Source organism: Schistocerca nitens, chromosome 1, assembly GCF_023898315.1.
Source record: "Schistocerca nitens isolate TAMUIC-IGC-003100 chromosome 1, iqSchNite1.1, whole genome shotgun sequence".
NCBI classification, from domain to species: domain Eukaryota; kingdom Metazoa; phylum Arthropoda; class Insecta; order Orthoptera; family Acrididae; genus Schistocerca; species Schistocerca nitens.
Genome location: NC_064614.1, coordinates 929,685,174 through 929,712,180, shown reverse-complemented (window position 1 = coordinate 929,712,180; position 27,007 = coordinate 929,685,174). Strand labels below are relative to the sequence as shown.

At 38.7% G+C, this 27,007-nt stretch overlaps 1 protein-coding gene across 2 annotated transcripts in view; it reads left to right on the top strand.

Moving 5' to 3' along the window:
- LOC126193366 (WD repeat-containing protein 20) overlaps positions 1-27,007 on the top strand; it is a 69,586-nt gene that overhangs the window by 25,886 nt on the left and 16,693 nt on the right. Inside the window, exons 3-4 of one of the 2 annotated variants that reach the window (XM_049932681.1) lie at positions 14,581-15,816; positions 16,865-17,016. In XM_049932681.1, coding sequence (XP_049788638.1) covers positions 14,581-15,816; positions 16,865-16,969 — 1,341 coding nt within the window. In that variant the 3' untranslated portion in view covers positions 16,970-17,016. The remainder of the gene's footprint in view (positions 1-14,580; positions 15,817-16,864; positions 17,017-27,007) is intronic. The other variant, XM_049932682.1, reaches the window with a different exon arrangement.

Here is a 27,007-nt window from a genome sequence, read left to right as displayed (position 1 = left end):
TGTTTTTATCTCTTCTACATGTTTCTTGCGTGTCTCTGGTTTTATTGTCCGATTTTGTCCATTTTAGTGTTAGTTGCCCTTCTGTCATTCTTGTGGTTTTCTCCTTTCTTCCTGCTATGTTTTGTATGTCTCAATTATTTTACTCCCACCCTTGCAGAATTATTTTAATCGGAACGAGGGACCGATGACCTATCAGTTTGGTCCCTCCCCTCCTCTTTTAAACCAACCAGTCAATTCTAAGTCATAGTTGTGAATTATTGCCACAAATAATTTAGATAATAAGAATGTAAAAACTGTTAGTCAACCTAGAAGAAGATCAGTTTGGGTTCTGGAGAAATGTAGGAACATGAGAGGCAATATTGGACCTACTTCGTATCTTAGGATATAAACTGAAGAATGGCAAATCTACATTTATAGCATATTTAGGTTTGAAAACTTTTGACAGTGTAAAATACATAAGCTACAATAGGAATAAAATGCAGAGAGCAAAAGGTAAATTAGAACGTTTACAGAAACCAGACTGCAGTTTTAACACTCAATAGACATGTTGAGAAGGGATACCAAGTTGTGTGTTTCCCTAACATTATTCAATCTTTAGTTCAGCAAGTAGTAAAGAAAGGAAGATCAGGGCTTAACACCCTATGAATATTGAGGTCATTAGAGGCGGAGCATATGCTTGTAATGTTTCAAGGAAGGGAAAGGAAATCTCCTGTGCCCTTTCAAAGAAAGGGCTCACAACCCTGGCTGCCAACTCTTCAGTAACTAACAGTAACACACCACTAAGAACTGACAAGGGAACCTCCCCATCGCACCCCCCTCAGATTTAGTTATAAGTTGGCACAGTGGATAGGCCTTGAAAAACTGAACACAGATCAATCGAGAAAACAGGAAGAAGTTGTGTGGAACTATGAAAAAAATAAGCAAAATATACAAACTGAGTAGTCCATTTGCAAGATAGGCAACATCAAGGAGAATGTGAACTCAGGAGGGCAGTGGTCCCGTGGTTAGCGTGAGCAGCTGCGGAACGAGAGGTCCGTGGTTCAAGTCTTCCCTCAAGTGAAAAATTTACCTTCTTTATTTTCGCAAAGTTATGATCTGTCCATTCGTTCATTGACGTCTGTGTTCACTGTAATGAGTTTAGTGTCTGTGTTTTGCGACCGCACCGCAAAACCGTGCGATTAGTAGACGAAAGGACGTGCCTCTCCAATGGGAACCGAAAACATTTGATTGCAAGGTCATAGTTCAACCGATTCCTCCACAGGAAAACACGTCTGATATATTCTATACGACACTGGTGATGGCATGCGCGTCACATGACAGGAATATGTTGTCGACCCACCTAACTTGTACACTTGGCGAATGGGTAAAAAGATTCTTCTACCTTGCCCGATTTAGGTTTTCTTGTGGATGTGATAATCACTCCCAAAAAAGTGATGAAAACATAAGAGCTTGTCACATAAACTGAAAATAAAAAATTAAACTTTTCACTCGAGTGAAGACTTGAACCAAGGACCTCTCGTTCAACAGCTGCTCACGCTAACCACGGGACCATGGCGCTCCTGAACTCACATCATCCTTGATGTTGCCTATCTTGCACATGGACTACTTAGTTTGTATATTTTGCTTATTTTTTCATAGTTCCATACAACTTCTTCCTGTTTTCTCGATTGATCTGTGTTCAGTATTTCAAAGCCTATCCACTGTGCCAGCTTATAACTAAATCTGAGGGGGGTGCGATGGGGAGGTTCCCTTGTGAGAGGCAGAGGCGGAGAGTATAATAATCATGCAAACGATCTGATGCGTGACCGCTGGTTTATCTGGCCATTAGTGATGGACAGATTGAACAACCAGATGTAGAAAGGATTGGCCGTGACAGACACCGAAATCAGAGAACTGATAATGGGAAAAACATCCATGGTGTTTCAGGCATAGATGACTAAATGGAAACGCCACAGTTCATCCTTATTAAATGCTGGATGGGGGCCAATTGGCAATCAAGAAGAACATCCGCATTGGCGTGTTGTGCTTTGGGCCAGAAATGAGTCTCGTAGTTATAGCTTGGCAAAAACAGTGTCTTGAGTAGCAGCTGATGGGTTGCTTTGTCTGGTATAGATGCTGAAGGATGAAAAGAGAGACCAGAGATTTATGATCAGGAATCAAATTAAACTTAAAATTGTATAAGAAAACACGGAAGTTTTTCAGTATGTACACAATAGCAAAGGCTCCTTTTTCTATGAATGAGTAGTGCTGTCGCACCTAAATCAAAGTTTTGGAAGCGTACACAATAGGACATTCAGAACCGTCTCCATATTTGTACATGAGAATAGCTCGGAGGCCATACTGGAGAGCCTGTGGCCTGGTTGGAAGGTAACCAACCAAGGTGCTTGGTGTAATTTTGACCTTAATAGGCTAAAAGCACACTTGCAGGTGTATGATAAGTGAAAAGAGACATCTTTATATGAGAGAGCATGAAGTGGCTGATGCCATTGTAGCTGCACCAATAATAAATTTATAGTAGCATGTAATCTTTCCAAGAAAAGCATAAAACTCTGATATTGGTAGGACACGACAAAGCTAAAATGGCAGCGACATGCTAGCATAAAGGCTTGACACCAGCATGGAAGACTTAAAACTGAGAAAGGCGATAGATGGCTGAAAAAATTATGACTTGCGTAAGTCACATTTCAAACTGTTGGCCTGTAGCACCATGAACAAGGCACAGATGTTCGACAAATGTTCATCTGTTGAGAAACCTGAGACCACGATATCATCCAGATAGTTAATGGACCCTTGCACAGAGGCTGTGAGTTGCTCCAAAAATCATTGGAAAATGGCAGGGGCACCAGCCATGCTGAATGACAGGCTAGGGTGTTGATATAACCCGAAGGGGGTATTCACTATGAGTATACATTCGGAATAATCGTCAAGAGGCAGTTGTAAGTAGGCTTCTAACTGATCTATTTTGGAAAGATATTGGTCCCTGAAAGCCATATTAAGAGTTCATCTTGTTGAGATAAGGGATACATATCAGTAATATACTATGAATTTACACACATTTTAAAATCACCAAGCGTTGAAAGTTGCCATTAGGGTTTTTTTTTTTTTTACAATTACCAACGGAATAGACCATTTATTAGAGGAGACAGGCATTATAACACCCAAAGATCTGAGTTAGTCAAGTTCCAATTTGACCTGCTACCATAAAGCTACTGGGACTGGGCAGACACAAAAAAGGGGGCATTCTATAGGGTTTCATTGTGATGTGAGCCTTGAAATTGGAACAACATCCTAAACCTTCCAAAAACAGGATGAAATAAATCTGGGCAGAGTGCACCCAGTTGTTGCTAAGGAAACTGACTAGATGCACTTAATCAGATATAGAGAACCCAAAATATTTGAAGGTGTCTAAACCAAGTAAGTTTTCAGTGGTGGCATCATCCACTACTAGAAAGGTCAAATGCCGAACAGCTGCTTTGTACACTATGGAAGTAGAAAACTGTCTCAATATGGGTATTAGATGTAACTCACCAATGGACAAGATACAGGGTACAATAACGGTGATCCAAGATTCACATAGCTTGGAAAATTTAACAAAGTTACTGCTACACCTGTGTCCACAAGCAGTTTTAACATTTTGTCCATCACACGTATTTCAGTATAGAGCCTGTTTGAGGCTACCATCACTTGGAAAACAGTGTGCACATCAATTTTCATGCCTGGTGAATGAGGTTGAGAGTTGCACACAGATGCAAAATGTCCCTTTTTTTTTTACAGTGGTTGCATGTTGCCCAAAGCTTTGGGCACGTGGTCCGCTCATTTTGAACAAAATAATAAGGGTACAGTGGAGGAGCAGCCCGCAGCTACCAATGTGATGCTAACAAGCCGCTATTCCTGCTTAGCATGGCACTGTCCCATATGACGTGGAGGCTGTGGTCACATATCCGCAAAGTCTTCTCTCACCCCCCTCACGTAAGCTAACCAATAGCAGCCGAGGAGGAGAGGAAGCAGTGGGGGGCTATTTCACACCATGCTTCTCATTTATTGCTGCCCTATCTTCTTCAAAAGACTGAGCACTGTTCAGAACATCTGTGAGAGAGGGATTTTCACATTGTAAAGCATGTTCACGAACTTCTCTATCATTGTATTGTAGGTGTATTGTAGCGTCGCAAATAATCGAACCTGCATGTGTGTCCTGGTAGGTCCCAGTAACAAACTAGCAATGACTGTTAAGCCCATGAAGTTCCCCTGGCCAAGCTCTGTACGACTCTTGCAGCTATTTTTGACAGTAGTAGAACTCAACACAAGCAACAATAACACAAGTATGCTTGGAATAAAAATTGGAAAACTGTTGATACATTTCATGGAAAGAAAACTGACATGTTTCTGAAAAGAATGTAGCTGTGACACAAAAGGTGAAAACGTGAGGAGAAATAGATGACAAAAATAAAGCCTTACACAAATTGGGGGTCAACAAATTTTAAAAAAACTTGAAAATGTTGCCGAAGGCATTTTTTCCTATGCATCCTGATCTTCCTCAGAATTATCATGCAGAGGAAACGGCGGGGCTTGCATCAACTGCAGTGGAACCTGGCACATCAATGAGGCTGACAAATTGTTTAGTGCCCCGGAGAGAGCTTGCTGCTAGTTGACGAGAGCTTGCTGCTGTTAAGCAAGAGATTGAAGAATTTCTTACACTGACATGTTAGCTGTGTATCAAACCAAGCAATGATAACTTTTTTTTTTTTCTCAGTCAAAAACAATGCTATGAATGCGAAACCCTATGTATGTGTTATTTGAAGTCTCCTGAGTGAGCGCGCCAAGTTTCCGTCACTTCTGACAGATAGTGTAGCTGCAGGCCAGTTTCAAAATGGTGTCTGTAGGTGATGTACATTACAAGCAATATGACTTCATTGAATTTTTCACTGCTTAGAAAGAAACTGTGGGGAATATTCACAAATGCATGTGCAGAGTCTATGGAGCATCTGCTGTTGACAGAAGCACAGTTAGTCGCTTGGCAAGGAGGGTGAGGTCACCAGAAGACGGTTCGGCGGAGCTCCACGATTTGCAGCGGTCGAGGAGACCATCCACAGCTGTCACACCTGAGATGTTGCAGCAAGCTGATGTCGTTTGCAAGGACAGAAGCATCAGCAGTTAGTGCTGCATCTGTCATAAGCAAAGAAAGTTCACACAGTGAAGCACTGGCTCCACCAACAAGAGAAGGGTTGGTACCGACAGGGCATACGCACCCTTGTTTCGCACTGGAGGAAGGCCATACAATGGGATGGAGATTACATGGAAAAATAGGGTATGTAGATAAGACACCATTCTTTCATGTGTGTAATTCTCATTATGTTCCACAAAGAACTGTTGTAGGGGGAAAAAAATGTGGTGTGTTACTTTCTGGGCAACCCTCGTAGATCGTATTGAACTCTGTTAGGAAATATTGTTTGGTTACAAGGGTGGCTTAGGGTAATTCTCTTAAGTCAGAATAAGATTTTTAATATTCCAACTGGAAACACAAGTATGGCCAGCAAGCAGCTCTATTGGGTTGTTAATGGCTGGATGTACTGCTTGCCACCAGTGTTGGGAAGTAATCATTGAATTTGGTGGTCAGTGATTTGAAACTGCCACCATTTCTGCCAGAGCTATTTTCTGGGGCTCACTATCATTAGAATGAGTAGTTTAGTTTGTTTCTTGTTTAATAATGTTCCATATAGTGATTTACTTATTCTTGGAGTGTTTTATTTTTGTAGCATTGTCCATAAGTTTTGCTTTTTAATGACATATGGAGGATTTGACAGTAGTGTAGGTGTTTCTGATCTTGTTTATTACTCACTCTTTGAATTATTCAGAGCTCTCTCTTCCTAGCAAAACATACTTCAGTCCCAGGAGCTATCCTCTGCTTATCCTTGCTTCTGTTCAATTTTGCCCGTATTTGTTTTAGGGACAAATAAAATTCAAAATGCTATACGAATATGTTTCATAAATAGTTAGATTTTCCATCAACACTGTACTACAGATTTCTCCCCAGCATTCTTCCCATGTTTTCTCTGTTAAACACTGTGATTGAGTCATTGTTCGTGATTCTACAGAACAATACAATACTTTCCTCTGTGATCTGTACCTAACTGGTCAGTTAATTTTATTTTTAACATTTGACCGTCATAAACCTTTGATTATTGGTTTTACAGCTAAATCACTGCAGATTTTTGTGTGCATAACCAAATTGTCAATAGCTGTTGCACTTCAATCCACATAGGTGCAATATAAGTGTTAACCTATAAAAGCCATTACTTTAATTTCCTGTACTGAAATTTCCATGATATCTTTGTAGTGTATTTTGTCCAAGTCCTGAGTAGTTGTGTGAAGATACCTCCCCTCCTCCCCCCGCCCTTCCTTGAAATCAGTGTAAGGGCTTCAGTGTGGAAGAGTGCTTTTAATGCTGACAGATCATTCAGCTGTATCCCAGAGTTTTTTTGTTAAATATTGATCCATGAATAACGCCATCAGTGTAGAAAACAAATAGATTAACTACATCGTTGTCACATCATTTATTTATTTGCTGTGCTATCAGGTCTACCAGTTTTCTACCCAGTCAGTACTATCTGGCAGGAAGTCAACACAACAATCTCCACAAACAATGATTTTCCATTGAAGTCAACATAATCTCACTACAACACTTTTCTAGCTGCTTTATTAAGGTTAAGACACTTCTTGTCAGCGATCTATATAGCTGTTTTGTTTGCTAGTCCATTACCGCGTCTTGTCGTGCAACATTCAAAATTCTGTTCAACATAGTATTCATAAACCTGGAGGGCCTGAAATTTAACTCAGTTTTTTCAGACAAAGATGAAAAAGACGTAATGGAAAGTCAAATCAAATTGTGCTATGCTGAGGGAATTGACTTAAGAAAAGGACACTAAAAGTAATCTATGAATTTTACTGTATGGGGAGTTAAATAAATGAGGATGGTGAAAGTAGAGAGGATATGAAATACAGACTGTCAGTGGGAATAAAAGCATTTCTGAAAAAGAGGAATTTATTAATATTGTATTTGCTTTGCTTGTCGGGTGTGGGTGTGGTGGGGGAGGACACTGGTAATGAAGTGAAGTGTGGACAACAAAAAACTCAATCAAAGAAGAGACTAGAGGCTTTTGGAATGTGTGACTACATGAGAATGCTGAAGATCAGAGGAGTAAGCCTACATTGGATAACTAATGAGTTGAATTGGGGGAAAATAAATTTGTGGTGCAACTTAACGAAATGAAATGATTGGTTGATGAGACTCATTTTGAGGAGGCATCAAGGCATAGTCAATTTGATAATGGAAGGAAGGTTTGGGGGGGGGGGTGAGTAAAAATTGTAGAGGGAGCTAAAAGCTTGACCAGAGTAAGGAGGTGCACATGGATGTACATTGCAGTAGCTACATGAGGTTTGCGTAGGTTATTGCTTTAGAGAGAAGCCTGAGAAAGTTTCCAAGCAGCATATTTTGGAGTGAATTTTGTATCTTACAACAATAATTAGCATATACGTAAATAGCAGTTTTGTTGGATCTGAGTCAAAAACCAGTAGACAAACGAGTGAGAAAAAGATGTAATTTATTTGGAATGCTTTTTTGTGCAAAAACTAAAACAGTGGTTTTAATAGGGAAACACTCGTATTGCAGTAAAATTACGAGCAATGGTTCAGATGACTTGGCTGTAGTATAATGTATGATTAAGGTAAAGGCACCTGCAATAAAGTGAACAATGGAAGATCCAGAATGGAATGGAACAATAAAATGGGAAGTAAAGAAGAAAAGAAACTTTTCTAAATTAACCCTTTCAGACCTGGTGGTCACAATTGTGTACATAAAGTTTGTTCGCTAATATTTCGCTGACAAGAAATGTCAGGTGTATCCAAACCCACTGTGGACATCTGTGTATGTTTCTTTTAGCCATGCTCCAGCAGCTGCTGCTCTCTTGTGAGCAGTCTGTGAACCACATAGTAAAATATACTCTCTGGTGTTGTCTCTCTGTGGGAAGCCATTACTCATTGACTTTATTGCTATTATAGTCACTTTGTGGGTTTTGTCTATGAATGTTTTGTGTGGTTTCCTTCTTTTGGAAACATTAGACGATCTTTCAGTGGAATTTTCAGCAATTTCATTCAATTCATATTTGTGTTATGTGTCAGGTAAGATTAATGTACACATTTGTGTACAACAGGTCCTTAATGGTGTAAAATAGGAAAAATAACCCAAAATGAGTCTCAGCTATATTTGCATAGCTATGGTAGTTATGTGTGGTAATTTTTCCATTAATTTCGGTACCAGCAGCAAGTAGGAGAATAAGTGACCTGTACATATGATTTTATTTTATATTGCTGGCTTTTGACTTACAAATATGGATAAGGAATATCTTTATGTGGAGAAAGATTGGGACTTGATTATGGACATAATTGAAAATGGTGGCGTTTCTGATATTAGTTTGAGTGGAGATGAGGATGACAGTGTACCACTTATTGAAAGGCAAGCTCCACAAATAGTAAAACGTGTTGGAGTAAATAAAGTGGGCGTGAATGATGTGTGTAGAGACACCATATCTGAAGATGATGAGGATGGAGAGGTGGTGGATGCTGAAATGAACTTTTTATGCAATGAAAACAACCCAGAATTGCATAACCTGTGTGACAACATAATGATGACACCTAAAGAATCCATAAAATGGAAATGAAAGCCTCTAAGTACCATTGCAGAAACATACAAATCTCCAAATTATGAAGAATCTCTCTTGTGTTCTCCAATGCAGTACTAAAAAGGATATATACCAGATGATTTGTTCACTAGCATGGCAGCACACACTCATATTTATGCATTACAACGAGGCAAATCCTCATTCAAGCAGACAACTCCTCAAGCACTAGAGATGCTATTTGGTCTGCATATATTGACTGGCACCTTGAAATTTCCCAGATTATGAATGTATTGGGATACAAGCCTGAAGGTAAATGTGTGTTGGGAAAACATGTCAAGAGACAGATTTTTAGAATTATAAACAAATTTACTCTTGATGAACAATCTGGAAAAGCCATCTGAAAATAAAGATAAATTTTACAAAGTCAGGCCAATTTACTCAGCCATTTGAAAATGCTGCAGTCAACTTCCTATAGAAGAGAATGTTAGTGTCAGTGAAGGAATTATTCCTTTCACTGGGAAGTTTTCTGCAAAGCAGTACGTCAAGCAGAAACCAAGTCCATGGGGAATCAAAGTCTTCATGTGAAAAGAGTGGAATAGTGCATGAGTTTCTTTTGTATCAAGGTGCTACAACTGAACTAAATACCGCATACTATAAAAAATTTGTGTTAGGTCCTGCTGTTGGTTTAGAATTTTCTGTTCCACTATGAAAAAGTAAAGGTCATAAATTATACTTTGACAACTTCTTTTCACCTTATCACTTGTTTCAAGTTCTGAAATCTCAAGGCATCAGTGCAGCAGGTACTGTCCGTCAAAACAGATTTGGAAAGAACTTGCCTTTTTTAGATGATAAAACAATAATGAAACAAACCAGAGGTTACTGAGAATAATCACTAGTGCTGATGACATTACCATGTGTAAGTGTTTAAAGTTTGGTGGTATAGGCTCAGTGGATGAAGTTGAGTGTTGGGACAAAAAACACCATAAATGGGTGAAAGTAGAAAGACCTGAAATATTGAGAAGATATAATCATGCAATGGATCATGTGGACCTATTTGATCAATTGATAAGCTACTACAGAGTTTTCATCAGATCTCAAAAATGGCCTTTCCGTATGATTTTTCACGCTGTTGACTTTGCCAGCGTGCAGAGTTGGTTGGCATACAGATGAGATGCAGACAACCTGTCTATCCCAAAGAAGAAGCAAATGGAACTTCTTTCCTTTCGTATCAGGGCAGCAGATGGATTGATACTGTGCCAGAAGAAAGTGACTGAAAAGAAGAGGGAGCATCTGTCTGATGAAGGACTGGCTTCAGACATGAGAGTCATACCAAGAAAAAGAGGATAATTATGACCAGCTACAGAGATACAGTTTGATTCCATTGACCATTTGCCTTTGCATGATGTAGGAGCTCCAAGTCACTGCAAATTTCCAATTTCTAGAATTCAGTGCAGAAAATGTAAAGTACACTTATGTCTCCAAAAGGACAGAATTTTTTTGTACAGTTTCATACAAAACCTTAAAATCAGTGTTTTGATCATTGTTGTTTAAATAATAACTGTAATTTGGAATTATTTTTATTGTTTCTTCTGTTTTAAAGTGAAATAAAGAGTGGCATACTCGATCCACAGTGTTAACCTCCGTAATGTATGACATGAAGCTCGAGACCTGATGAACACAATTGTGTACATTAAATATCTAGAAAACTAGAGATCATATGAAATTTTTTCTTAGAAAAATGTTGTCAGGAGACTCACCTGAATGTAAAAATGATGTCATATATTTTTTTAATAAGTAAATAAAAAATCAGGTCTGAAAGGGTTAATTAATTGTTAAGAATATGACCTTAGCTTTCACGTGCATTCTGGTAAAGAAATTGGGCATCATTACTTCCCACCTACCGGGTGGCACTGTACCAAAGAAGGTAACAACAATTTCATCTTTCAGAAAGAATGAACTTTTGTCTATATCCACGTCACACTAATAAAGCAGTGCACAGTGCAAGGCAAATGTTACCTTTTACCAATATTTGCAATTCTGTTTCTACGTACATATACTTATGTAAAAAAGACAGTGCTCAGTGCAAGGCAGAGGCTAACTGTTACCAATATTAGCAATGCCCTGTCCTATACACTCATAGTAGAGTAGCGGGGCAGGGGTGATTTCTGCAGACTCACTAGTCTGTCTATCTTCTTCTTCTTATGAATGCCCTATGAGAGAAAGCAGTAGAATTTCACAATAACAATATCACATGTGTTGCAAAGATTACAAGTTACATGAGCATTTCTGTACAAGCAATACCAACCTTTTATAATTTTTGCAGTGCATCTTTCAATTTCTGTGATACTTGTTATCTGGCTTACTTGATATGGGCCGAAATACAGGGACAGAGAAGATCACATTAGTGCCTTATGGTCACCGTAACAGTTGCTTTGAACTTTCACAGAATACTCTCAAAGAATGTAAGTTGTCTGATCACATTTCCTACTAGTTAGTTCTTTTCTTTCCATATCATACCAAGTTGTTGTATTGTCCATACTGATTTATGTAATGTAGTATACGCCATAAGCGTACCAATAATATTGCAATTAGTTAGTAAAGGTTTCTTTGTCTTGTTTATGGAGGTTACCCTGCATTTATCCAATCATCCATAATGTCTCGTAGAGCCCATCTTGTAGGAGAGCCGTTGGGGAAAGAGGCAAGGTATGTGTTAACTAACTATGAAGCTGTTTGAATGACTGTTGCTGAGTTTCTGTAAACTTTTTGTGCATGTTCAAGTTAAATTTAAGGTGCTACCTTGAAGAAAATATAATTGTACTAATATTTATCAGAGGACAATAATTATGTATGTGCCACAAGAACAGATGTCTGTTGCAATAGGCCTTAGTACTTGTCATGCAGTAAAGAGGGATCTTCGATTTCTTAATCTAAATAATCAGATAATTTGTAGGTTTAGCTAATCATCTTACTTTTATGAAATTTTGTTTTGAATTTGTAGAGATTCTAAATATGTTTTATTTGTGTTGGGAGCTTATTTGCAACTTGTCGCAATGGAATACAGAACCCATGAAAATGTACACGAAGATCTTTGAAAATGCCCCTGTGTCTCTTTTACTCTGTATTCAGACATCTCACTTTTATTGAATAATATGTTTATGGCATGAGGTCAGTTTGATCTTTGGATGTGACCTTGACATTGAAATAAATTGCAGAATTTGCAGTTTCCACATTTTAGTTTATTTGAGCAGATAAGGTTTAAGCTTTACAGCCATCAGAAAATCTTAAGCAATATAAAGTATATGATTGTGCTTTCTCAGTGGCTTTTCTTATTAAAACATGATAAACACTGTGAGTCCTATAATTTGTAAATACTTTACTTACTTCAACTGTATTGGTTCAAAAAATAATTTCATGCAACAGCAAAGAATGGAAGTATGCAGAAAACAAGCTATACTATGAGTGTAATGTGTACTTAATGACTATGAGACATACTTTCAAATGCAAAACATGCTGAAATGACAGATTGATAATCACTGCAAAGATGGTACCTTGGGTTGCAGACAGGCCAAAACCTTCTTCAGATAGGAAAACACACATTCACAGAAGCAAGCACAACTCACGCACACTTGACCACAGTCTCCAGCAGCTCAAACCCAAAACCCACCCTGTAGTTTCTATTGTTTGGAATGCTGAAATGAGCTTGATTGAGCTGCATGGAATGACCACTAAGTAAGTGAATAATACATTTCCCTACACAATATGCATATCCAAAACTTCCTAAAACTACTAATAAAAATGAACTGTATGTTTGGTGAGCATCATTCACTGGTACTGTTGACAATGAGCAACACATTTTCAATGGAAATGATACGTTACACCTTAACCCCTCAGTGCTGAAAGTTATGTTTTTGTAACAAAAACCTCTGTATTGCAACTTGTCTTCTTGTACATACTTTCATATAACCAAGCAATATACCATAAGATAATGTAATTAGAACATGTGTACATGGTCTTGTGCAGAGGACTTCTGTTACCACTAGGTAGAACATACAATTCTGGTAGTGGATCCACATGACTGTGTGCTATGTAAACAAGCAACAAATTCAATTACCATCTAGCTTAGCCTATGTCCATCTTATGCAAGATGACAACAAAAACTTCAACTTGGGAGTAGATTCACAAAGTAGGGAGACGCACTGTAACATATCAGATCGTACCAAACAAACAGTGACACAAGACTTGGATATGTAGTAGCAAAACATGTTTTCCTTTTCTTTTTGTGATTGACCGTGTGTGGTTTGGTCTTTTGTCCTATGCAATGTGGGATTGTGGGATTGTTGTCGGTGCAGATGGTATTATCTTTTAATAATTATTAAACATGTACAGTTTTTGTAAAAATTGTCCCAAAACATACAGCTCAGTGCTGATGTAATGGAAGATGCTAAAATTTCAGCAATTTATGAGCTTTTATTATCACAGTTTAGTTTTGTAATTACAAAATGTGGATTATATTTATTTATTGATTTTTCTTATGTAGAGGAACATCTGAGGGAAAAAAACAAAGTTCCAAAACTGGTTATGTAGATTTAAATCTTGCATTACATCTTATAGCTATGTAAATTAAGTTGCAGTCAGTGGATTTTATTTTCATCGTATAGATCATAAGACCGCAGACACATTCTAATAAGAATCCTTCAATTTATGATAGCTTGACCAAATATCCATGTGGAAATTCTGTCATCTTAAGTTCCTTACAATCACCCAGCAATGAACTTCTTATACAAAAAAAAATCACCATCAAGCAATCTGGAGTGTCATTAACCCTTTATGTGTACTGGAAACATTAATAGTTCTGTTATGCTTCCTTGAGGCATAGTTTCAATTGAACAGTCCACATCCAAATAATGTATTGAGTTCTATTGGTCATAAATTCCTTGAGACAAGCACATACCTGAGGAGATATTCCAAATGATAATATTTTGGTTATAAGCTGATTACGTGATACAATGTCAAAACACTTTTAAAGAATGTAGGAGCACAGAGTAAACCTACTGCATCTATGAAGGATTTGAGTGAAAAAACTGAGCTCTTTTCACACAAGTGGCATTTCTTGTGCTTGTCCTGCTACTTTGAGAGAACTTCCCTTTTCTCAAGGAACACGTTTATGTTCAACTTGAGATAAGATTGGAGAATCTTGTAGCAGACTGTGATTATAGATATTGCTCTTAATTTTTTTTCGTCCTTTCTTTTGTGCTCCTTATAAACAGGAGGGTTGTTTTCCAGCCTTACAGGGCGTTTGTAGTGGGAGAGGCTCTAGAGAAATATGTGCTAGGAAGGTGCCAATCTATTTTTAACTTTGATGTAAATGGGAATCTGTATAATGACTGCTTTGCAAAGAGTAAAACAATAACTGATAAACACTACAGAATTACTCGGTCAGCCGAATACAAAAATTGAAGAGAAAAGGTATGGGTCACAAAAGACAAAGGGGTCCTTCAGTAAGGACAGTGAAATTTGGTTTGGGAGTGTGAAAACTGATGGATTTAAAGTAAAGTCCTGGAACATCTGCTCTGTTCAGTGGATTTGGCTACCTTTTGCTTCCATCTGTTTCCCTGTCTAAAGAAACTTCCCGTGGCAAAATCATTCTGAGTTCAGTAAAAAGATTACAGCAGCACAAAAATAAATCCTTCATTGTACCTAAAGAGCATATTATTTCATCACTAGACAAGAAACTTAGCACCTTACTCTTACACATTTGTAGACCTGTATAATTTTCCATGATGTAATTGGTATTAACTATTACAGAAAAAACATAGTGATATTATATAAATTAACAAAGATTACAAAATATATTATGATATATATTTTGATATATATTTTTTAACTAAAACTATTTTGTTGACAGAGGCTGATCGACAAAACAAAAGTAACCTGCATCCGATGGGTCCCTGGTTCGACAAACCTTTTCTTGGTCTCGCACAGTAGTGGACAACTGTACCTGTACAATGAAGAGCTTCCATGTGGCACTGCACCTCCTCACTATCAAACTTTCAAACAAGGTGATGGTTACACTGTGCATACGTGCAAGACAAAGAGCACACGCAATCCATTATACAGATGGGTTGTTGGATCAGAGGGTTGTTGTGTTAACGAGTTTGCATTTTCACCAAGTGGTACTCATCTTGCCGTCGTCTCACAAGATGGTTTCTTGCGTGTTTTCAACTATGACACTATGGAACCTGCTGGGATTGCACGTAGTTACTTTGGTGGTTTTTTGTGCGTGTGCTGGTCACCTGATGAACGTTATGTTGTTGTCGGTGGTGAGGATGACCTAGTCACTGTGTGGAGTTTCGCAGAGAGGCGTGTTGTGGCACGTGGTCAGGGGCATCGAAGTTGGGTCAGTGTTGTAGCTTTTGATCCTTATACATCGTATAGCAGTCATGATGATTTTAGTGGAGGTTCAGATGAGGACGATCCAACAGAAAGGCACCCAGTAAACAATGAACTAGGGCGTGTTAACACAGCTACGTGTTATAGGCTAGGGTCTGTTGGGCAAGACACTCAGTTATGTTTGTGGGACATAACGGAAGATATTCTCAAGCAACCACCATGTCCACCAAAGCCCAGGGTAACTGGAACCACAACATCTAGTTTGTCAAATGCAAATGGAACAACATGTCGTGCTAATGCTGTAGGAGCATCTCGAGGCAACACTTCTTCTCCGCAACAGACTGATAACCCATCAGGGAAAGATAAGGACTGTGTAGCTGATGGTAACCTCTCATCACATATGCACAATTCTACTGGTCCGTCTCTAACACAGAGGTTAGCAGGTTTTGGGTTTGGTGACAGAAAGGATGCTCATAAACGGAACTTCAGCCTAGCATCTCGAGGTGGTAGTGGAAGTGGGAGTGCAGAAAAGAGTGGTCATTCGGCAGCTAATCGTTCTACTGCCGATGATCCGATGAAACTCATTGGAACAGCTGCTTGTCCTCGATTTGACGAGTGTCCTGTGTTAGAACCGCTTGTGTGTAAAAAGATAGCTCATGAAAGGTTAACTGCACTCGTGTTTAGAGAGGACTGTTTTGTGACAGCATGCCAGGATGGATACGTCTACACGTGGGCCCGACCTGGGAAAATGGTATGTACCTGACATTATTTCTTCTGTATTATTGTAGAATTTACTGTCAGTACTTTTTTCTTAGTGTAATCGACATAGCAAAATATTTGTATTTCACATTTTTATTTTGTGAGGTAGATATGTAGCTTCCATTTCTTATTATGTAAGAAGAACCTGCACACTATTCTTAATCACACTATCATGTTACACTAGTTTTTTATGCAAATATTTGTAGTTTTTAGGACAGTTATTTTAACACTTCATGTGTTTCTGCCAACTCCTACTGGCCACTGCCAGTTTAGACCCTTATGATGTACAGAATTTCATTTATTAACACCCATTGTGGAAAGAAGGCAGAAGCTGGACCCCTGGCCCAGATACTAAATTGTGTACCAGCTCTGTGTATCAGACGCAAAATAATTTGACATTACTCTCCAGAGGGAGAGGAATGAGATTTTATCAACATGGAAGTGTAGCTTCACACAATTAGTTTCAATGCTTACACGTGGGTGTATTAAGTTCAATTATGGGACACAGTTCACCCATTGAAAAAGCTAAATTAGTAGTTGAAGTCACAGCTCTTGTATTCAGTTCACTTTTATCATTTGTTCTTTCAGGTGTACAGTAGTTTGGATAAAAGATAGTAGTCAGTTAACTGACACAGCTGTAGGATTTTTGTTAATCCTACAGTTGAGTGAGAATGGTGCTCAGTAAAAATATTCTTGCTCTGAGATTGCATCACTTTATAAATTTTTCCACTGTTTCAGCCACTTTTACTGGTGACCTTCATCAGGGTGATGATATAGACTTACAGGCCAGTTCCAACTAGGACTCTGTACTACTGTTCCTCCTTGTCATTTTATTACGTATGGTCATCATCAGGTTCTTCTGATTTGGTGAAAGGACTGGACTCAGATGATCCATTGATGATTTATTTGTTTGTTTTGTATTGACTGATATTGGCAAATCAGAGGGGAGCCACTGCCGTGACATAGCACTGCTCCCACAATGTTCGGTGGTGGTTGCCACATGTCAGTGCGACTTGTTCTTTCAGCTACAATGTTTACAGCCGTGTCTCTTGGGGCAGCCACACGAGCACTGTCAACCCATAGGCCAGCTATTGCTGGCAACCAGGACAACAGAAGCTTCTATCCATCATCGCAGTTCATGTTAGCAAGCCGCTTAACTATTTGAATCACCTCTCATATCTTCCTGTTGATGGTAAGTGGCTGCTTAGCAAGTTCACAGGCTTCCTGGAACATGTACACCCATCGCACACATTTTCATGTTCTGCTGCTGGTGACTTGCTGTGTTGTCTGAATAGTGTGTGAACCTCATAATTCATTGTGTGCGCGCGCGCGTGTGTGTGTGTGTGTGTGTGTGTGTGTGTGTGTGTGTGAGCGAGAGAGAGAGAGAGAGAGAGAGAATAGGTTTCCCAAACTCACCACTGTAAACTTATCCGTATCAGCACACATCATAAACACCAGACGTGTGCCACATATCAAAACCATTTTTCATGGATTGTTGCTTGTGTGTCAGCCAGGATTGAGGCCTACTCAACCGAAGAAGACCCAGGTTGGTTGCTGCCTCCTTGCACGTACTGTAGAATGTGCCATTACTCTATTTCCTCTCCACTGCCAGCCTAATTATGTATTATCATCGTTTTGTGGGTTATTGTCTTATGGTCAACAATTTACTCTGAGGGTGGTATGTAGCTTTTGCTGTTTCATCCTGTGTTGCTCATCTGATGTGCCACCTTAGTTAACATGTGTAGCAGATATGTATGTGATGGGTGGGAAATTGATTGCATGCAGGTATCTATTGGTATTTGTGGTTTTCCTGTACACAGTTAGCAACTTGCCTTCTGGTGTTCTCAGTACTTTCACTTTCATGAAGGGGAGCACAATGCCCTGTTCTATTTGCACCTAAAATTGAATGTTTGCATGCTATTGATTAAGATAGTGTGTGGAATTGCAGAGTTCCTCTGATTCTTCAGGACCGATTATTAATTTATTGTCCACATATTGAAGTCAGCAGTTTGAACACAGTGATACAGAAGAGAATGCTAATTTTTCAAAGGCACACATGTATGTCTGCTGCAATAGGTAAGAATGGGTATCACATACCTACACCATCCAGTTCACCTAAAATGGTGATTATTAGCTGACGACACAAGTGGTCGCATATGAAGATTAATAAGTATTTCAGTTTTCGTGAGGCTATATTTTATGAAGACGTGCTTTATACCTTTTATAAAGACATCATTTTATGACCCAGACAGAGGAAAATTTAAGCTTTCAACCTGAGTTTTTGTTTGCATGTGCCATTTAATGATGTGCATTGTTATTTTTAGAGAACATAAATGAATTACTGACCCTTCGTAATTGGTGAGTGCTTTAATGTGTGTGAATAAACAGTTCTGGTGCAGTTTGAAAAGCCTTCAGGTAGCAGTTTCTGTGTTGTATTTCTATGTTTCTATAGTTGAGTCGATATAAGTTAATCCATGACAGTTGTAGTGGGTTGGGTGCAGCAGCTTCGTGAGCCTTCCTTTATCAATAACGTAAGACGATTTTGTAAATGTCTCTATGCGTATGCCTCAGTATTGTCACAACTGTGTGGATGGCTACTGTTTTAGCCTGCAGCCATACGAACTTCACTGTTGAAAGCTGACAGCAGTGGCAAGAGCTGTCAGGGATCTCATTACTCCATCTCTACTCTATATTCTGCACATGAACACACTGCGCACTGAAATGTAGTATGAGGTTTCTTCTAGCAATAAAGTTTACACATCCCCACTTCCAACAATGTTGCTAGAATTTAGAAAGCATTACCTACCCATCAAGGAAATTGTACTACTGTTTAACCAGACCTGCTTGTGAGAGACTTCAGAAGACTGGTAGGGGCAGCTGGCCGTGTTGGGTTATCCTTGGGGTTTCTATGGAGTCCATTTAATGTCGGGTTAAAATTTTTGAATGTTTCTTTTTTGGAATGATGCTACTAGGGTAAGTAATAAATACCATATTGTTCTCCTGCAAGGCTAGTTTTAATGTTATTTTGCTGCTTTCCTGTCAGTTTCACTCCTTATTAATTAGCGAGGATTCTTATTTCATTTCATAAGGATAAGTAGACCTTGTTGCAGGCCTTTGTGTCACCAGAAAAATTGGAGTTGATATCCAGGAATTGAACCTGGGACCAGTGTCATTGAACAGATACTGCCAGCATGGTGTAGCAATCAAAGGTCATGTGTTTATATTTGGTGTTAGTGAAAATATAACCATACTACATTTTTCAGTAACTTGTTATAAACCTTGATTACAGAATATTGGGTTTTGCATTAGCAAAAACAGAGCTACATGATACTATTGTGTGATCTTTGCCTACTGATGTTTGGCGCTATGTAGCAATATGGCAGAAAGTTAGCAGAAGTACGGTTTACTCTCCACAGGTCCAGAGCTTTAGAATTCCCACTACTTGTGCAATTATTTTTGCTTCTTGCTTTATTATGTTGCATTGCTCAATATATATAAATCGTTATCCTTGTTAGAAACATACACAGAAGTTCTGATTTTGTTTTATATTGCTGCTCTATTCCAAGTACAGGGTCCGGCATAAAAAACTCCCCGATTACAAAGTAACGTGCAGCGGACAGTAGAAGGAGCAGAGTGGTGGGGGGCGCGTCGTTAAGTAGCTGCCTACGTGCCGTTTTCAGTGTACGCCATGGCGTGGTCTGGTGAACATCGTGTCTTCGTAGTGGAAGATTTTATTCAAAATGGCGAATCGCCTATTAATACTCAACGTGCTTTTCGCGTTCGCTTTGCGCTCGGACGACGGGACCCTGTTCCCGATAAGAAAACAATTTATTCTTGGGTTGCTAACTTTCGTGAGACAGGTTCCGCATTAAAAAGGAAACCACCTGGACGACCACGGACTGCAACAGGCCCCGGAAATGTTGATGCAGTTAGAGCTTCAGTTCAACAATCTCCTCGACGATCCGCTTAAAAGCATGCGGCAGCATTACGGATATCTGATTGAAGTGTGAGAAGAATCTTGCATCGAGATCTTAAAATGCATCCTTACAAAATTGTAACTACGCAGGAACTGAGTGAACGAGACTGTGGTGTCCGTGTAAGTTTGTGCCAAGACCTTCTTCGGAACATTCGTCCCAACGATATTGTGATTTTTTTCTGATGAAGCACACTTTCACCTTGCCGGAACAGTGAACAGCCAAAATTGCAGGTACTGGTGTGAACACAATCCCCAAGAACTTCATCAACGACCACTTCATAGCCCTAAAGTAACAGTATGGTGTGCTGTTTACAATTCCGGAGTGATCGGTCCTTACTTTTTCGAAGAAAATGACAGGAATTTAACCGTCAACAGTGAACGCTATTGTGCCATGCTCCGCGACTTTCTCCAACCGCAACTAAGGGAGCTTTTTGGTGAAATAGAGAACGTGTGGTTCCAGCAAGATGGTGCTACAGCCCACACAGCGCGGTAGTCACTGGCATTGGTGAAGGAAATGTTTCCTGGACATGTGATCTCGTTGCGTGGAGACATTGGCTGGCCCCCACGATCGCCGGACTTAACGCCCTGTGATTTCTTTCTTTGGGGCTATTTAAAAGCAAAAGTTTATGAACAACGTCCACAATCTTTACGAGCCCTGAAAGAAGCAATTACACAAGAGGTTGAAGCTATTCCACCTGAAATGACTCAAAGAGTAATGAATAACTTCAGGGAAAGACTCAATCAGTGTGTCGACAGTGCAGGAAGCCATTTAAGGGATGTTTTATTTAAAAAGTAAGACCATAAGAGTATTTTCTAAAATGGCATAATATGTACTTTTATTTAGTATAAATAAAATTGTTCTACCTTATTTGGTTTTGTTTTTATTGGCTTTCCTTAAAGGGGAGGTTTTTCTGCTGGACCTTGTATATCGTTTTTATGCAGATTGACACCATAACTCTCATTCTCTCAGGTTTGAGATTTTGGCATATGGCTAATTCTGATACTTTAGCAGATGGTTAAGAATAATATATTACCATTTCTTCTGGAATGCTGGCTTTGTGTTACTTATGGAAACTCCGTAGACTAACAAAACACTGACTATTTCACTGTCAAACTCCATTACATCTCTCTTGGCACATCTCCACCATTCCATGCAGTTTAGTGGCCTTAACAGTGAAGGCTGCCTTTTCTTGTTTACAGCATAGCATTAAACTTGCTTCCTTTTTAAATGACCACAACCCAATGTCAAATGAGTGTAGGGAAGATTTTGAATAGCAGAAGGACTGTACACATCTGCCCATCAGTATACAGCTTACCTCTATCTTTATAGCTGAACATATTGCTCCAGCTATATTGTGAGATGTTGAGATGTTGCATCCAGGGAAAAACTGCTTTTGTCAAGAAAGTTTTGCGTGAATATTGGTTGTGTATTTTCTGACTAGAATGTTTGAACTCTGAGTTAGATGGCCTGCTATTTGAACCAATAATATTCCTGTTGAAACACTTAAATGCATTTCAGTGGCAGGCTCAGAAGAACTACAGTTGATGTCACTCTCCTTTCAGTCTCTGCTGTGTTCCTCCTCCTCAGCCCCGCTGTCATTGTAAAATGGTTTTTTCCATGAAAGTACATGTTATAAGCTTTGTCCTTGCCTTCAAATTGTTTGTTTGATACTAACTTGTGACTGGGTTAACTGTGTTGATCCAGTCATCCAATTTAAAAATATAAACGTAGTTGCCCATTCTTGGTGCAAGAATGTTTAACTATAGAAACTTTGACAATGACAGGTGCAGTACGTGCCACTGGCCTCATCCCAAAGCTGCCTCACACATCACATGCCACTAACAACTGCAAATATATTATCCCCTTAGAAAAATCTGTAGATCATTGATAGTACCGTTGTTATATCGTAGCGTAGTAATGAATGATACAGAGTAAAAACTCCCATGATCTAGTTGAAGTGGCATCCAAATATAGCATACACCAGCTACAACCAAAAAGGCTGCAATATTGCTTTTGGAATTTTTCTTTGAAGAGTACTTGAAGCTAAGAGACTTCATGCAAAATTAAATTTAAGCTGTTTGTGTGATGAACTGATGCAATGGTACAGTAGGGTGTAGTTCCTGTTTTACTTGGTGTAAGTGTTCTACGAGACAGTTTTGAGTCTATGAAAGTTGGCCACAGTCATAGTTAGACATTTTGTTAAGAAGCAGCTTTTTTAAATAAAGATGTGGGAATCCATTTCTGATTTCCAGCCTCTACTAACTTGAAGAGCACCATGACTCAAAGCAAACACCCCCCCCCCCCCCCACCCAAAAAAAAAAAAAAAAAAAAAAAAAAACACACACACACACACACACAGGGAGAATAAATTCAGGATTCATTTCTTGTATTGTTCACAACCACTTATCTCAGTGGAATTTAAAGTTTCCAGCTGTTCTGCTCCTTCAGCAAACTGTCCCACCCTTTTTTTATTTCACAAAAAATCTTGGAAATACACATGCTGAAATCTGAAAGCCATACGATTGCACTGAATTACCACTAACTGTTAATTTATGCTTAATGATTACCCTTGTAAAAGAAACTCCCATATTATACATTGCTTTCATACATTGTGTCCTTTGTTGATCTGTGGTCTCAGTGCATCTCGTGTATCCTTGGGTGCTAAGTCTTGTGCAATGCATAACTCAAAAAATTTACAGTCATTAATAAAATAAAAACTTTTTCATTCTCTAGCACATCTTGCACATCAAATTCTGTTTGGGAGTAACTTCGGCAAATTTATGTAGTTTTCAAAGCACGAGAATTTGAACTATGCCAGCAGCTTGAAACGTCCTAGGTATTAATACAATAAACACAGCTTATTTTTGACATTACACATATATTTAATTTCATACAATACATGTGAAGGACAGAACTTATGTAGCCTTTCTCGGCATTATTTATGATGATTCCATTTTTATGAACAATATTTCAACAATCTATCCCATCATCTTCTGTAGGTGTTAGGGGCTGTATTGTATTTGCACTAACTACCTGAATTCCAACCAGACTACACCCATAGATGCTCATTTTTTCCCCTCCCTGCATTCTTACTCCATGAAATACATTCTCTCAGTGTTTGCCAACTCTGGTGGGTGAAGTGGCCTGCAATATTTTAATAAATTGGGTGCTAGACCCCAAGCCTTGTTTAAATTGTAACATCCATTCAGGTGCATTAGGTTTTCCAACATTTTTTTCAATGGATTCCACAACTTCACTGTCCCTGAAACCTTCCAGTTGCACCATGAAATATTGTCACAGTATTTAATTTCTCTGTTATATTCAGGGCAGTGCTCGGTGACCATTGATTTGCTTGGATCTTTTATTCGGGTATGTCGTTGACGTTTCTTGCACTTCTGCATGCCATTGTACATGGTATCCAGAGTAGTTCATAACAGTCAACAAAGATAGAAAGTCTTCTATGTAATGTTAAATGTGATACACACCTCAGAAAGCTGGATGTGTACCATATTCATCATGAACATGGAATGTTTTACATGGGGCATAATATTAAAATATTTGAGGACACACTCAACTAAAACAGGATCTGGTTTCATCTCCAGTACTGACAGTGTTGAGCATCAATGTAAAAAGTTCAAGTACTGCGCAATACATTTAAAACAGGCATGCACCAAGCAAAGTTGTGAGGGATGGGAAAGACTTACTGTAGTTCAGAAGCCATGTTAGAAAGCTGTCACAAAAACGAGCGTCACTGCTAATTTAACTGTAGCCAAACCTTCACAGGCAAATAAAAATTGAACAAAGCAAAAATTAGCATAAGGACTGTCATTTGGGAAGCAGTCAGGAAATTCAAAAGTAAAATACTAAGAAGTTTCGGTCTTATGTTAAATCAGTTAACGAAAATAGCACTCTAACCAGCTGCTCTGTGACCATAATGACGTCAAAACAGAGGATGACACAAAGAAGGCCAAAATGCTAAATGTCCCTTTCCTTTTTGGGTTGAAGTTATTTTTATATGCTATGTAGCTCAGTGTTATTAGTTATTTGTGTGTGCATCTTTGTCCCAATGGTAAATGTATAATTCTGTTTATCATTGCATTGAAAAGGCATATTTTTGAGGTTTTGGATGGCACAAGTATTAATTTTTTATAGTGTCAGTTTTTGTTGGTTTCCTGTATATTTCAAAAGTATGCATGTTGTTAATATTGCTTATTTTTAGGTCCAAGAAGGCAGTGGACTTATTCATTTCCATTTGCATGATAAATTTTATTTTTCAGTGTAATCTATAAGTTCTTGCTGGGTTAGTTGGGTGGCTAGCTTTGTTCCCTTAGTGAGATGTAATTTAACAGCTGCATATCCATAATAATAGATGATTTTGTTTAAGAGTGGTTTTTCTCATGTGGAAAATTTTTCTTCTATCTTATTTAAGAAGATATCGTAACAATACGAGAGAAGGAAAGTTGCTTCTCACCACATAGCGGTGATCCTGAGCTGCGATAGGCACAATTAAAAGATTCACACAATCTTTTTATTGTGCTTATCGCGGCTCAGCGTCTCCGCTATATGGTGAGTAGCAACTTTCCTTCTCTCTTTCCACTGTTTGATTAAGAAGATATCGGCTATTTTTTCTGGCTGTTATGCTGCCCACACCTACTCCTTCTGTTTGTGGATTTTTCTATTGACTGCAAAGTTTTTTAAATGAACATACTTTTAAAAAAAAAGGACACACACACACACACACACACACACTCACTCACTATCTAGAAAGTTTTATTGACCTTCTAAGACAATGAACCATATAGAACCAAAACCCACAGGTTACACACATAACAATTACAGACAGCAACCTATACATCGTCTATGATAAATATAGTAATTAAAGGTACCTTCACAAGCCAAGATGGTTTAAAATTTATTCTATATATTGGTATACTATATAGGTTAATGTTATTTCCTGTGTGAGATGATTGTCATTCAACTCACATCCACACTGAGTAACTTAGACACCAGGCGACATTTGCATTGTAGATGAACACAGTACTACTGTGGTTAAAATTTTATGAGTTTTGTTGTTGTTCTTTTTTTAACATCAATATGTTTATAATATTGTGTAAACGGCACTGTTTTTAAAAAAATGATAAGAAAATCAAAACTTAACTATGGGCATTGAGATATAAATTACAAACGTGGCACAGATTACACCAAACACCAAAATCCTTCCTTGAAGATAACTATCTCTTTAAGTTCTTCTCTATATTTAACATACTGCAAGCCTAATAATTCTTTGTTTCCTAATATGTCATAAATATGTTTATCATGCAAAATTTATCAAAGATATATACTTCAATTATATACAAAATTTCTATACATTTTTCTGATTTCGTTTCTATATTAATGAAAAAAAATTTCTCCTTAGTAATGTATTAATGTTGTTGTTGTGGTCTTCAGTTCAGAGACTGGTTTAATGCAGCTCTCCATGCTACTCTATTCTGTACAAGCTTCTTCATCTCCGAGTAACTACTGCAACCTACATCCTTCTGAATCCGTCTAGTGTAGTCATCTCTTGGTCTCCCTCTACGATTGTTACACTCCAAGCTTCCCTCCAATACTAAATTGGTGAGCCCTTGATGCCTCAGAATGTGTCCTACCAACCAATCCCTTCTTCTAGTCAAGTTGTGCCACAATTTCCTCTTCATTAGTTATGTGACCTACCCATCTAATCTTCAGCATTCTTCTGTAGCACCACATTTCAAAAGCTTCTATTCTCTTCTTGTCTAAACTATTTATCGTCCATGTTTCTCTTCCATTCATGGCTACACTCCATACAAATACTTTCAGAAAAGACCCCCTGACACTTAAATCAATACTCAGTGTTAACAAATTTCTCTTCTTCAGAAATGCTTTCCTTGCATAGCCAGTCTACATTATATATCCTCTCTTCTTCAACCACCATCAGGTATTTTGCTCCCCAAATAACAATACTCATTTACTACTTTACGTGTCTCATTTCCTAATCTAATTCCCTCAGCATTGTCTTATTTCAATTGAGTACATTCCATTATCCTTGTTTTGCTTTTGTTGATATTCATTTTATATCATCCTCCGAAGACTCTAAGACTCTTTCCATGCCGTTCAACTGCTCTTCTAGGTCCTTTGCTGTTTCCGACAGAGTTACAATGTCATCACCAAACAAACATTTTTATTTCTTCTCCATGGATTTTAATTCTTATTCTCAAATTTTTCTTTTGTTTCCTTTACTGGTTGCTCAATATACAGATTGAATAACATCCAGGATAGGTTACAAGCCTGTCTCACTCCCATCTCAACCACTGCTTCCCTTTCATACCCCTCTCTCAAAATCTATCTCTTAAGTCTGCAACTGCTAGAAACTTAGATTTGCCTTTCCTTAACCTAGTTTCTAAGATAAGTCATAGGTTAAGTATGTCACACCAAGTGCACAGTCCCCACACCATTACAGAGTCTCCACTAGCTTGAACAGACCTCGGCTGACATGATGCAGGTCCATGGATTCATGAGGTTGTCTGCGTACCTGAACACATCCATCTGCTCGATACAATTTGAAGTGGGATTCTTCTGACCAGGCAACTTGTTCCCAGTCATCAACAGTCCAATGTTGGTGTTGACAGGCCCAGGCGAGGCGTAAAGCTTTGTGTTGTGCAGTCATCAAAGGTACACGAGTGGGCCTTCAGCTCCGAAAGCCCATATTGATGATGTTCTGTTGAATGGTTTGCACGCTGACACTTATTGATGGCCTAGCATTGAAATCTGAAGCAATTTGCGGAAGGGTTGCACTTCTGTCACATTGAACGATTCTCTTCAGTCGTCGTTTGTCCCGTTCTTGCAGGATCTTTTTCTGGCTGCAGGGATGCCAGAGATTTGATGTTTCACCGGATTCCTGATATTCATAGTATACTCATGAAATGATCGTATGGGAAAATCTCCACTTCATCGCTATCTTGGAGCTGCTGCGTCTCATTGCTCATGCGCTGACTAGAAAACCACGTTCAGACTTCCTTAAATCTTGATAACCTGCCATTGTAGCAGCAGGAACAGGTCTAACAACTGCATCAGACACGTGTTGTCTTATATAGACATTGCTGACTGCTGCACCATATTCTGCCTGTTTACATCTCTCTGTATTTGAATACACATGCCTTTACCAGTTTCTTTGGCACTTTAATGTAT